This window comes from Notechis scutatus, chromosome 4, assembly GCF_049901735.1.
Source record: "Notechis scutatus isolate UNSWTSFEM ecotype Mainland chromosome 4, rNotScu1.2, whole genome shotgun sequence".
Classification (NCBI taxonomy): domain Eukaryota; kingdom Metazoa; phylum Chordata; class Lepidosauria; order Squamata; family Elapidae; genus Notechis; species Notechis scutatus.
The window spans coordinates 38,141,665-38,156,383 of record NC_142012.1 but is presented as its reverse complement, the minus strand read 5'-3'; the positions used below and the strand labels follow the sequence as shown (position 1 = coordinate 38,156,383).

Genomic DNA, 14,719 nt, shown 5'->3' with positions numbered 1-14,719 from the left:
GTGATGGATGGGATGGGAGAAGGCAAACCAGAGGAGCAATTCAGTGGGTCTCTGCAATCTGTTGCCTTCCAGAAGTTCCAAGCTTTTGCAAGGAGCCCCTTGGCTGAATGCTGTGGATTTGTGCCAAGGCAGTGGGTGGGCAGGCAGAGACACATGGTGAAAGGGAGAGGTTGGCTAATAATGGAGTCCTTCCAAGCACATCCAGAAATCAGGAATTTGTTTTCAGTTTCAGGATGAGGCTTCCTGCATTCTGAAGAGTATATCAGAAAACTTTACATAATACCTGAGTGACAAGTAGTGCTGAAATTAAAGACAACTTTCCTATCAGATTACAAAGAAGAAAAGGAACCTGAAATGAAGTACTTTGGAATTATCAGTTTCAGCCACATTTGCATAACAAAGCCCCTAAGGAAGAGGCATGATAAATGTGAAGGAACCCTCTCGGAAAAGGAACTGTCAACCATCCCTTAAAGCTTCTCTGACTGAGCTGAGGGTATTCTCTGTAATTTATAGTCAGTGAAAATAAAATGAAAACATTAAAGAAAGTGATTCTCTCAGAGAAAGACAGAGAAAAGAAAGAGGGAGAGAGGGTGGGAGGGAATCTCAACTTTCACTCCGACCCACACAGGTAGAATTAGATGAAATGACATTATGCATATGAAAATGTCCAGAAAGATGTTTGCAACAAAAGTTGCAATCCCAAAACAGGAATTCATTAGCTTTTAAAAAGAAAGATGTTTTCTTGTAATAGAAGCATAAACCAATAATCCTGATCTGTCATACAACTATTCTCCTAGTCAATATGTTTTCTTTGATCATATTAGGACAATGTTTCTGGTGTATTTCAATATCAGACGTCTTCTCTTTTTCTGCCTTCTGCCCCCCCCACCACATATTCCTCCTCCCCAAACAAGACCATCCCTTTTTTAAAAACAAGGATTAGTAGTTCTTTATACAAGATTAAGTTCTAACTATGTTATAAAACTAAGTGATTTTCTCTATAATAAAAGGTGTTCACTGCAGCTTTAAACAGAATTACAATTTACTTCTTTTCAGGTGTCCAGACCATAATTAAATTATTCTCAATTCTCCCTCTCTCTCCTTGTCGGAATTAATGAATCGGACTTGATTAGGGGTAGTGATTGCAACCCCCAAATTATTAGGACTCTGAACGCATCACTTTCCTGATGCGATCACTGGAGGGAGGGGGAGAGAAAGGATATGCCTGATAGTGAAATCCACCAGAAATATCAGGCGTCTCCTACTCTTCCAGCTTCTCTTCTCTCCCCCCTCTCCCCCAGTGATCACAGGGCAGTGCCTCAGGGCAATGATATGTTCAGAGTCCCAATAATTTGTCACTACCCTAATCAAATCTGATCTGATCTTTGCACACAAACCGCAGCTAGTCATATTATTTTGCTTCTTGCCAGGAAAAAAACAACACATTTGCCCCTCTACCTTTTCGAAGCTGAGCTGGCAGGACTGCATCCAGTGGGAAGATAGAGCCCACCGTCTGGTGCATGGATTGTCTGCTGGGACACGCAGCGACTTGTCCTATGCTATGAATTGGGCCAAGGTTGATTGCCTGCCTTGGGTCGGGCGTGGCCAGCCCGCAGTGAAGTGGGCTCAGCCATGTGCCTGTCATTCATTGCCCCATTCCAGACAGAGTAATAGCTTTGCAAATAAGAGGTTGTAGGTGAAAATATATATGAAAATGACATCTGTTGGCTGCCTTTATTTGCTTTTATTTGTTGGCCTGTATCTCTTTTATCAACTAATCGTTTTTCTCCTCACTCCTAGCCATTTAGGATATTGGCATGTTAATGGATAAAAAAGACACAAAAACAAGGCACATAGAGATCTTGTTTTTCTATAGAAAAAATCCAAAGTGGGTCTTAGGAAACATATTCAAAACAAGTCATTTAAACTTCACAGTAACAGAGAGCGTGTTTTGTTTTGCTACTGTGAGTGTTTGTAATTCTTTCCAATCATTTTATCTATCTTTGAGAAGAATTCAAGCCATAGCTAAAACCTATTTTGTGTTTAATTAATAGTGTTTTATGTCCATCTTACTGGCTGGCCACTAGACAGAAGCTACTAACCAGTATTCTAATGAAATAATTGTTATAAGTCTTCTTGTTGAATATTGACTGATAATACAAATGATGCATGTGATTGTTTACAAACTTAATTAGATACATTATGCATATTGGTTGGTTAATTATTTTAGAAGGTCATCCTTGTGCATGAGGCATGTAATTAATGATTTTGTGTATAATATACATGTAATTATACGTCTCTACATTTGTTTGTGAGGTTGACTCTTAAAATCAGTTTGCTAAATGAAATATACATCTTTTTTTAACTTCATAGATCCTAAAGCAGAAACAAGATTATATATCATGGTAAATGATTTTGAATTTCATGTCTACAACCGCTCTTATCTTTATGCACAACTTCAGGAATTATTTGGTTTAGAGCCAACCATAATTCCTCCAAAAACAAAGGATGAAAAAGCACAAGAAAATGGGCAAGAGCAAACACATACAAATCTTGACAGGTAAGGATTGTGTTCATTCACATAAGTCTTTGAACATGGTGCTAACTTTACTGCTTTACCAATTAAATTTTATTTAACAAACAAATACAACAAAGCTTTAAAAATGATTCATTCCTTTGGTTCTAACACTTTCTCTACAGAAAGTGGTTTATGCTTAGTTTAAACATGTAATTATTTAGCTTGTACCTACTGATTAGTGCATTGGGTTTTTAGAAAGAATTGGCCTGTTCAGTAATATGCTTTACAGTTGAGGCATTTATACATTAATACATTATCTACAAATAGTAAATAGATGCACTCTTTTAAATGAAATGTGTCTAGTTATTGGGAGTATTTCCATTTCAGTTCTTTTACTCTTTTGATGGCATCATATATTTTCGTTTCTTCTCTAATCCATGTGCAGGTCTTTCTTTCTATCTTGTCTTGTGATGCCAAGCATGTATCTTTCCATGGATTTTTGTTCCATTTGTAGCTTTTGTATTGAATTGGAAATGGAATTTCTTATCTTTATGCACAGCAATACATTTTAATTTGTAATGAAATGGAAATGGGCTGGTCACATAGCAAGAAGAACTGATGGCAGGTGGAATAAGGCAATTATAGAATGGATTCTGCTTGATAAAAAACATCCACAAAAGAGCCCTAAACCAAGATGGAGTGATATCAGCAAGTATTTGGGGCCCAACTGGCAAAGGAAAGTTCAAGACCATATTGGTTGGAAACATGCAAAAAAGGCCTTCATCCTGCAGTGGATAGGCAGTGGCAAGGATGATGATGATGATTGGGAGTATACTTATTTTATCAGTTTTTTCACTTAGCCAAGTTAAAGTACATCTATTAGTCTCCACGTTGGCAAAAACTATATTAGTATAAAATGTGTTGCTCCTACTACTAGTGCCTATCCTGACACAGGTATGGAGTTGGCAAAAGAGGCTATCCTAATGTATACCATATAGGACAGTTATGGTTAACCTTTTTGGCAACAAGTGCCCAAAGCACACATGCACGCACAGATCCCCAAAATGCAATGTGCACATGCCTTGCACATGCGCCTCACATGCAACTCTCCTGCACCCCCCACACATGCGCGCATGACCCCCACACAAGTGCCCCACTTTCCACGCATGTGTGTGCAACCCCGTGTGTGCGCCCCACCCCCTGCGCATGCGTGGCAGAGACCTGCATGGTAGAGCTGAGCTGGCACAATGGCTTGCATGCCCAGAGAGAGGGCTCTACGTACCACTTCTGGCATGCGTGCCATATGTTCGCCATCACAGATATAGGACCATCAAAACAGATTGGTTGATTGCCCTGGCTATGTTTCTCCCCTCCATCAAATACCACCTGCTTGTTGGAAACTATTTTTAGTCAATTTTTTATTTTATTCAAAACATTAAAATACAAACTCCAAAAAAAGAAAAAAATATACAAAAGCAAAAGAAAGCAAAACAAGACTATACCAAAATAAAAGTGCATAAAAACAAAAAACAAAACACATATTCATAAATTGTCTCCCTTAATTTAATATTGGTAAATATATTTCAAAAAAACCTCCTCCCTTCTTAAAATCTAAAAAATGCTGAAATGAGGGCTGGGGGATGACTGAATCAATCTTGCTAAGGCTGTTAAAAAACCTCTCCTGTAGACTGAATGTGTTGAGATTGATGATACCTAGTTTCTCCCACGAGCTGCTCAGAGCATCCAGTAGTGGGAGGTGCTTCAGTCTCTGCTTATCTAAGCTGGGCTTAATTTGTGGAACGCTCCTCCTCCTCCACGGGACTCCTCCTTAGCGTTCCCCAGTTTTGGCGAAGATGAGAGAAACAAACACCCTCGCCCTTAATACCGTAAAAATTCGTTGGCCGAAACAGGATCCCACCAGACGGAAGAGGGTGGGGCTGGATGCTCTTCACAGCTCAAGGAGAACAGGCGTGTCAAGTAAGTACCAACGCCCTTTCGCTGTTCGCTTTCCCCCTCAACGCTCAGCTCCCGAGATTTCTTTCCAGATACCCCTCGCAAGGAGCGGAGAATTTCAATGTACTCCATTGCCGTTGGCCCCTGGGGCTTCTGTACGCATTCCCGCCACTTCCACTGATCCCCAAGGTCATCCAGAAGCTGCTCGATGAGAGGGCGGAACTGCTTCTGGTAGGTCCCTACTGGCCCAGACGGTCGTGGTTTGCAGACCTCCGCAGTCTATCTATCATCATCATGGAGAATTTTGCCAGACAGGGTCTTCTTAACCCAAGGACCCCTTCAACATCCGGACCCTCAATGGTTGCACCTGACCGTCTGGAGATTGAGCGGAGTCATCTGAAGAGCGAAAAGTTTTCCAACAGAGTTATCGCCACCATCCAAGCTGCCAGACGCCCCTCAACAACTTGCATCTACAATGCCATGTGGTCCAGTTTCTGCAAATGGTGTACCAAGTCTCAAATTGATCCCATTTCTCCATCTGTGGCTCAGATCCTAGAGTTCTTACAAGAGGGGCTTGACAGGGGATTATCACCTAATACGTTGAAAAGACAAGTGGCAGCCTTGGCATCAGTCGTCACTTATGAAGGTCTCCTATTTCTTTCCCATCATCCACGCATACAGTGTTTCCTTCGAGGAGCCACGAACTTACGCCTGCCAACGGTTCACCGTTATCCCACTTGGGACCTTAACAAGGTCCTTCTTGCACTCACTAAGTGCCCTTTCGAGCCTTTGCAATCGTCAAGTCTCCAATTTCTGACGTATAAAGTAGTTTTTCTTGTAGCGATCACTCGTTGTATTTCAGAACTGGCAGCCTTGTCGATCAGACAAGATCTTTGCGTCTTCCATTCCGACAGGGTCGTCCTTCGTCCCGATCCTATGTTCATACCCAAAGTTAATTCAGCCTTTCACAGGGCACAAGAACTGATACTTCCTAATTTTTGTCCCAGGCCATCCCAAGGGCTGGAACAACAATGGCATCGGCTGGATGTGAGGCGAGCGTTACGAATATATATTCACCGCACAGCCTCTTTTAGAAAAACAGAGGCTTTATTTGTGTATTTTCAGCCCAACAATCAGGGATGCAAGGTCTCATCCTCTACAATAGGCTGTTGGCTACGGGCCGCAATAGCGAAAGCGTATCAGACTCAAGCACTTCAGGTGCCCAGGGGCATAACAGCTCATTGAACAAGGAGCGCCACAACATCGGCAGCATGGGCCACGCAGGCACCGATCACTGACATCTGTCGTGCTGCAACCTGGGCCTCTCCATCGCCTTTCATTAGGCATTATAAAATAGATGTGTTTGCATCAGCCGAGGCCTCCTTTGGCAGAAGAGTTCTGCAACGGGTCCACAGGGACCAGGAGGGGATCCCAAGACAGACGGAGTCCCTCCTGTAGGACAGGCCAAGCTTTAGTATGTCCCACTACTGGATGCTCTGAGCAGCTCGTCGGAGAAAGGGCGTTGGTACTTACCTGACACGCCCGATCTTCCTTGAGCTGCGAAGAGCATCCAGCCCCACCCTCTTCCGTCTGGTGGGATCCTGTTTCGGCCAACAAATTTTTACAGTATTAAGGGCGAGGGTGTTTGTTTCTCTCATCTTTGCCAAAACTGGGGAACGCTAGGGAGGAGTCCCGTGGAGGAGGAGGAGCGTTCCGCAAATTAAGCCCAGCCTAGATAAGCAGAGACTGAAGCACCTTCCACTACTGGATGCTCTTCGCAGCTCGAGAACGGGTGTGTCAGGTAAGTACCAATGCCCTTTCTGTCCAGCTCCTGTACTGTAGAACTACTCAGGGTAATTTTTCTGATTCTTGGAAAATTATTTGGAAAATGTTCCCAGGTGGAATATAAATAATCTTTCTGCTTTCTCTTCTTACTTGTCTGGATTGAAGCTAAAATTAATTAAACATTGTAGCAATGTAGCATTTCAGAATAGGGCATTAGGTTTTGCATAATACAGTTGAAAATATTCTTAAAAGATTACTGGAACTGCCTGCAATTGTTTTGTTTTACCTCATATTTTAGCCTAATTACAGTAGTGGAAGCTGAGAGCATGTCCAGGAGATTACTGGCCTAAGACAAATGTAGGGAATTATGTCCCCTTTATGACTTGTGGACTTCAACTCCCAGAATTCCTGATTCAGCATGGGCCATAGTTCCCCACCCCTGGCCTTACAACTCTCGTAGAAAATTATCTAGTTTTTCAGCTTTATATAAGACATCTCTATTTTTAGAATCATTGTTTTCTTAAGTGGGAAGTCTGTGGGAAAAAGTTATTGCGGTATTTAAAAACACAATTGGTCTAATAATAGGTGCCGCTAATACAAGTTTTCTTCTCACATGACACTCTTGAGGTTGAAGTATTAAATTTTCTAATAATGACTTCACAATTTTTTTTAGATATTTACTGAAGATAAACCTAGTATTTTTGATTCATTTGTTATTTTCAGTTCATTCATCAACGTGCTCTGTATTCAGAGGATGCCTACAGGAAAGGAGATAGGCTTTTGTACAATCAGACTGGGAATGTATTAACAAGAGAGATCAGGGTACCAAAGAGAAACTACTCCGAAAAGCTGAGAAATCACTTCTCAGCTAATGAACCCGCAACTGTGTGGAGAAGCCTGAAGAACATCATTGGCTACAGCAGACTTCCCTCCTTTGGCTCTGTTTTGGCTAGCAAAGTACGGGGTGAGGCCTGCACAGGCCAAAACAGAGTATTGGAGGGGCGGGTCCGTCCCTCCAAACCTCTGTTTTGGTAGGCAAAGTGCTGGGTGAGGCCTGCGCAGGCTAAAATGGAGCGTCAGGGGGGCAGGCCTGCCCCTCCAAAGCTCCGTTTTGGCCAGCAAAGTGCGGAGCAGAGGAGAATAGGCAGGACAGATGTTGCAGAGCCTCTGCAATTGTTCATAAGTGAACAACTGCCATGGTGCTACAACATTTGTAGTTTCGGGACTTGTTCGTAAACACTAGGGGGAACTTACCATGTAACTTCAAACATTCGCTAAGGGAATGCTTGTAACCTGGGGATTACCTGTATATTGTGCAGGTCAGAAGGAGGACTGAGAAAATATCTACAGACCCCTCACATCCTGGACATAAACTCTTTCAATTCCTCCCCTTGGGATGCATGCCAAAACAACTAGACACAGGGACAGTTTTTTTCCTCTTGTACCACCCACCCTCTGCTGAACACCTAATTCTCACAGTTCTGTCTAATGTCTATGTATCTGTACCCATGTTGTCTGGCTGTAGTATATTATTATCCTTCTGGTCATCTTCTTTATTACATCCATTGGTGTTATTAGTATTATAATTCTGTTGCTTTGCATGTACAGTGAAAGCTTCTGCACCAGAGACAAATTCCTTGTGTCTCTAGTCACATTTGGCCAAATAAAGTTGTCCCGTCCTATCCTATCCTATCCTATCCTATCCTATCCTATCCTATCCTATCCTATCCTATCCTATCGTATCCTATCCTATCCTATCCTATCCCATCCCAACCCATCCCATCCCACACTTATGTGATTATTAACATAAGGTAGAAAAGCAAGGATGCATGGTGGGAAAGTTTTAAGGTAATTGTCATAAATTATATTATAGCACTGTGTTATATACGTTTAGCTTTTTAAATATATGCGTGGCAAGTATTGTGTTTTTCTGCAGTCCTCTGGTCATGAAGTTCTTTTCCATTTTCTTAATATGATTTGCTTTGCATGTTACTTTGGAGCTTCTAATTTTTATTGTTCAGTATGTAAACTTAATTTGTTTTCTTCCTTCAGTGTCAAAGCAAAAAGTGATTCTTATGACCCCTCATCTTCATGGAGATCTCTTATTCCCATAATTAAAGTCAATGTTAGCACAGTAAGTAAAAAAGATCCTGGTTATCTGCATTTTAGATTTTCTATGGTTTTTGAAGATCACTTTCTTCAATAGTCATTATAATATTTCATTTTGGTCTTGGAAGCATTATTTTGTTGACATGATTCAAATATGTGCGTGCATGTGAAAATGATTACATATATATTTCTACAGGTGATATATATGGTTTGTTTAAAATGATAAGTAAAATTGTTTAAGAAGAATGTCTTGTTACAAAGAATTAAAAGTTAACATGTGGTTGTCTTTCTTTTAAATTAGGGCCGCTTAGCCTTTGGAAATCATTATCTGCCTCAGACTATATGTATTAACTTTGATGATGCTTCCTTAACTTATACCACAAAGCCACCTTCAAGCCATCTGGATCAGTTTATGCACATTCTAAAAGGAAAACTGGAAAATGTGAGAGTTATGCTTGTTCCAAGTCCAAGATATGTTGGTCTTCAAAATGATGAGTATGTATTATAAGTTAAAACTACAGAACATATAATATAGTAATGGGGTATCCAACCATTTGGGAATGAAGGAATCTTAATAATTTACAATTCTAAGGAAGTGTCATGGATTTCTCTATAACGATGGAGGGAAATGAGACTTGCCTTATTGAGTGCTTGCCTGTATAGTAGGCATAATTTTTGGAACTCCTAGCATTATTTTGTTTTTTTCGATGGTTAATTTCTGATTATCCCCTTGCAGAGGATAAATATTAATTACAACCAAATATTTATTATCATGGCCAGGGCATATTGTTTAAAAGAATAGTGCTATATACTCTCAGAATGCATCTATGTTTTATTTTAACAGAAAACTATTAATAAATGACTGAAATATAGGACAGGATAAAACTTTGAAAGAAAAAATTAAACCAATATATTTAATTTCTACTGTGAAAGTTTTTCAATTAAAAATTTAGTTTGGCTACAACAACTTTCTCTACCACAATTCAATAATTTTAGGAAGTTTATCATGTTAAAGTTCAAAAATATATGCTTTCAAATGATTTGAATAAAATCTTGGAAGCAAATAAAATAAACATTTTAATTCAGCATTAATTTAGTTAATACTAGAAAATGTTAATATGTTTATCAATATGTTACTATTGATGAATCAGGCAACAAGATTTTGCATCAGTCTGAGCATGAGAAAAATGCAGATTTTTTATCTTGCCTGAAAACCTTTTAAAAGTTCTTAAGTAAATTAACCAGAAACACAAAGGCTATAACAACTTTTAATAGTCATAATTTTTTATTATAAGTCTTGTGGCAGTCTTCTTAAAGACTGACATATGGATTGTAAATTTCCATAGACTAGAATCCCATTGATAAATGCAATATTTACATTTTTCCTTTCCATTTTTTGTTTCTTTTTTATAACAGGCCTCCAAGATTAATGGGAGAAGGTTTTGTTGTGATGCAGTCAAATGATGTTGACATCTATTACTATATGGATGAACCAGGTATGTGTGAATCTTCTCATTTAAATGTAATAACAATTTTCAAGATCTTAGGGTTTTTTCCATGTTTTGAACTGGAAACATTCCTAGAATAGTTAACCTTTCCCTTTTACAGAGAGTACTTCTGCCCATTTTGATTCAATTTAGTCTTGCTTTTTAACTTAAAAAAATGGCTTAATTCCTCATCATGGATTGGTACCCAGTTTGACTCTATCCTAAATATCTATAGGCTATTACTAATGTCCTATAATTATTGAACAATTAATTTTAAATCATTGAATTATTTGAGTTGCTATTGTGCAGTGAACTGCACATTTCAAACTTTATTAGCTGATCTTAAGTAAATTAGCTCACCAGCCAACCTATCAGCTGTTTTTCCCCAAAAAAAATCAACCCTTCTGGAAATTTTTATAATTATGCCATTATCAGATTACGTATGGCATTTGCTAATGTAAAACAGCAGGAATTGTTTGATAGAAATATTAGCAAAAATACATCTGAAATTTGATTGCATGTCCATATTTCAAGACGGTGTAACAGATCTAGTTTTTTTCTTTTGTGCTTTTTGCCTTACCTTTTTTACAATTGGAAAATATTAACCGATGTAGCAAAGTACTGGATTTAGGTAAATGTTGATTCTCGTGATGTCTGGGAAATTCTTAAGTTTCTTACAATTCTGGGTCAGTACAAAATATTTCAATACATTTTGTTAGAATTTTTGGTAGTATCTGTATATATCTGGTTTTTAATTTTAGTAGGTTTGTAAAATATCTGTTGATCCTTTATGTACTTGGTTCTTTGATCCATTAGTGAAGCCTTCAAGTTATGAGTTATTTGAATATATGTTATGGAGGGAACTGTTTCCCAAAATATAGGTCTTGTACCAGAAGAAACTGATGAAAGCAACGAGGGAGAGACAAGTAATGAAGATAGCAAATTGCAAGACTTACCACCATGCTGGGGATTAGATATTGTTTGTGGCAAAGGAACAGACTTTAATTATGGACCATGGGCTGACCGGAAAAGGTACTGTTATCATTTTTTAAATGACTATGCTAGAGAAAGTGAGGAATGTGGAATAAAGTTCATGTAGAGATGTTCTGTTCATTCTTGTATATGTAGAACAGAAAAACAATTATTTCTTCAAAAAATATTTGTTCCTGATGTTCTTAGAAAACTTCTAAAATCATATAATGGCTTTCTAAAGCTAAAACTTACCATTCCAGTGACAGAACACCTGACAATTATGAAAATGAATCCATTTATTAATTAGGTCTGTATTAGCTTTTTTCAACCTGTTTATTTTGGATGAATTCTTGAAATAATGTTCAATTTTTAGGCAACCCCTTTACAAAAATAACAAGAAATAAGAAAACTTCACAATACAATTCACTTCTGACATACACGATCCACTTGTTATGTTTACAACAACAGCAAAGTAGCAGGCTAACAGATGAATTGCAATGAATAAAAATTCCCACTACTATGTTTGTGTTCATAGATTTCATAGTTAAAAATGTTTTTTTTAAAAAACAATCTCCTGAGGAAACCTAGGATTCCATGGAAACTGTTGAAAAAATAGATGTTAATCCAGAGATAAGGCAAAGACATGTCTTATATATTTAATAGGCAAATATGCCTCTTCGAAGATTTTGATTGCAGGATCTCAACATAAGGTGATCTTTATGAAGGACTAGATGATCTCTCTCCCCTCCCCTCCCTGTTCATTTCACAGATATTTACTTACAGGATTACTTACTTAATGCCTTCAACAATGGCAGAGCTTCTGATGCATTGGAAAAGTTCTTTAAAATTCAGGGAGGTACTCAGAGATGTGCAGCTTTGTGAAAAAGTCCTGCACGGTTTACGGTTTATGACATTTTTTGGATAGGCCATTGATTTTATAATATTTTATGCTAACTGCTATGCAGATATTATTATATTTAAATAAATACTGGTGGTTTTTAAGTGAAAAGCATAAGCTTTTTGCAATTTGGTGCTGTTTGGATGGAGATTGTGAATTTTCTTGCATGCTTACAATGACTATGAAAACAGATTAACTGATACATACCCAGTGGCATACATGTTGTAATTACTAAGGCCGATGGTAGTGTTTTGTTAACATTTTTATTGTTTGTGGCCTGGAAACGACCGTTTAGGTAACCAAACATGGTTACTAAAATGAAATTGGCCAGCCCTTATTGCTTATCACCAGGCGGCATCGCTTTGGCATAGACTCTATAAGCCTTTGCACGTGATCTTTGGTGACAATATGATGCCAGGCTGCAATAATGGATTCAATAATCTGTTTTTGTTTTTTGGAGTCTCTCATCATACTTCATCATCATTTGTTGGATGTTCTCCCCTTTTTCATTGGTTTTCCCTGTTCTTTGTTCGATGTTCTCTATTCTCTTTTCAATATTCTCTGATCTTGTTTGAATATTTTGAATTCCTTGCATAATCATCTGAAGGGTCACTTTTTCTTGTTCTTTTTCTTGCCTTAACATTGTCTGTATTGAACGTTGTCCTCCAGACGGTAGAGAGGAAGAAGTAGAAGTTGAGGAACCAGGAGCTGTTAATTTCCTACTCATTTCGAGCAATTCAAAATCTTCAGGTTCTTCTAGACCTTAATCCAATTGTGAAATAACCCATTGCAGTTCCAAATAAAAATAGTAGGAAAAAAGAAGCCAAATAGTAATAATAATAAAAAAAGAAAAAAAATTCTTTAGGTTCTTGTATACCTTAATCCAATTGATTGGTTAGATAACAATAAAAATTCAAAAATGAAGGAAAAGACCAGAAACACACACAAAAAAGAAAAAGTTGTAAAATCCTAAAAAAGGCGAAAAAGTGAAGAATAAAAAGCTAAAAAAAAGAAAGGAAAAATTCTTCAGGTTCTTCAACACCTTAATCCAATTAAGAGGTCTCAAATATAAAAGGATGCATAAGAAAAAAAAAGAAGGCCAGAAAGATAAACAACAACAACAAAAAAAACCAATATGGAAGGTAGATGGAAAGACAAAAATACCAGGAAGGGAGAGAGAGAAAAAGGCTACTCCCTTAAAAAGAAAAGGAAGGGAATCATTAATACTAAAGCTTTTCCTTTAAATTAAAAAGCAAGTGTAGAAATTTTACTTCCAAAGACAAGAAAAACAAAAACAAAGACAAGTTCCAAAGAGCCAAAAATCCAAATAGCTATTACAAAAAGTAAACTGATGAGGAGGGGTAGCACAGCTTAGAAAAAATAAAAAGAGCACACTGCACTTTGTTTAATTATCCAAGGCTCTTGTTATAACTCTCTTCTCCAGAGACTTATCACCTTTTCTTTTCCTATAAGCTTCCATACCAGATTCCAGCTGTTGATAGAAACCCAGAAGAGCACCTGCAATAATACTCTCCCATGCTCTTCCCTCTATCTTATCAAATAGCAATATCCCTGAAAAAAAGTCTCAGTTCTTTCTCAGCTTTGTCTGGTCAAAAGAGAAATAGAATATTTCCAAGCCTCTAGTTGGCAGTGTTACAAAGTTTCTTTTGCTTTCACTTTCCCCCTCCTTTTCCAAGCAAAATATAATAAGAATTAATTAAAAAAAGAAAAAGATATTTTAAAAAAATAACTAAAAGGGAGCCTCTAGCCTAAAATATTATAAAATTGAAAAGGAGAAAAAGAATAGATGAAAGAAGAGAAAAAAACCAGTCCAGTTTCAAAATATAAGATCATGTGTAGAAAATCCAGCAATGAGAAAAAAAAAATAAAGATATTACTTTGACATTCCTGTTTAAAATTGCCGCTTAATCACTTCTGTCAAAACTTTTACAGATTCTTTCTTTTCCTTAGGGTGTCCTTTCAAATCTTAGAATAAAGGAAAAGTTCTCACCAAACTGGCATACTCTCTCTTTCCGTTCTCTTTCGTTTCGGAGCTGTCCCAACTTCAGCAGCTTTAATGGCTGCATCTTTGCCGCTGGCAAAAAGAGCTGCTCCTGGATCTACCAGGGATTTTGCAGTATCCCTGGGATTGACAGGATGCGCTCTTCACTTTCACCGTCTCTTCGGGACGGTTTAGATCCGATTGGACCGTCCAGGAGCAAAGATATCGGCAGCGATCTCAGACCTCCAAGATCGCATGCCGTATCGTCACGACGCCAGCTCCGCCCTCCCCCAGCCTCTGTGCATTTTGATTGGTCAGCCAAAGCTCGCTGCTGATTGGCTACTTGGATCCTAACATTCTCAAAAATGCAAGTTGTGTTTTAGCACATAAACTCACTCAAAAACTTAAAGATATTTTGGTTATATTAATAAAAATTATGCATCTCAATCCGACTACAGAAATTTTCATCAAAGTACTAATTTTGCATGGTTTCTATGAATGAAAGTTGATTAAACATGTAAATACAGCTTAAAACTGAAAGCGTGCAGGACTTTTTCACACAGCTGTATCTGCCTTGAAAGTAGTCCATGTTGAACTCTATAGCAGTCATACATGAGGAGCTGACAACAAGAAATGCTTTATGACATTTCATAATGTCATAAAATGTTTTATAAAAATTGCTGAATTTTAATTCCATGGGAGCATGGCTCCTGGATTTTGAAAATTTTGAAATTCTGTAGTTAGCGCCATTTGAAGTACCTTGTTCAGAAACTATTGCCTTACAATATACCATTTCATCCTGTTAAGCCTGGATTCCCCAACAGGTGTTAAGGAAAACAAACTAAACAGAATGTGCAGCGAAGTCAGATAGGAAGACAGGTAAATGTGTGAGATAAGCCTTCTCGTTAACACGCAGTAAAAATACAGATACGCTTGTGCTATCAAAATTATAATTTATTCCATTTAAGAATTATAGCATAGTCATTATAAACAGT

General features: G+C 38.0%; 1 protein-coding gene across 13 annotated transcripts in view; it reads left to right on the top strand.

Annotated features, from left to right (window-relative positions):
• Nucleotides 1-14,719, top strand: part of BLTP1 (bridge-like lipid transfer protein family member 1) — a 142,234-nt gene that overhangs the window by 23,178 nt on the left and 104,337 nt on the right. For all 13 annotated transcript variants that reach the window (XM_087963165.1, XM_087963167.1, XM_087963174.1 and 10 more), the window contains 5 exons: nucleotides 2,374-2,560; nucleotides 8,309-8,390; nucleotides 8,667-8,860; nucleotides 9,782-9,861; nucleotides 10,734-10,884. In XM_087963165.1, coding sequence (XP_087819291.1) covers nucleotides 2,374-2,560; nucleotides 8,309-8,390; nucleotides 8,667-8,860; nucleotides 9,782-9,861; nucleotides 10,734-10,884 — 694 coding nt within the window. The remainder of the gene's footprint in view (nucleotides 1-2,373; nucleotides 2,561-8,308; nucleotides 8,391-8,666; nucleotides 8,861-9,781; nucleotides 9,862-10,733; nucleotides 10,885-14,719) is intronic.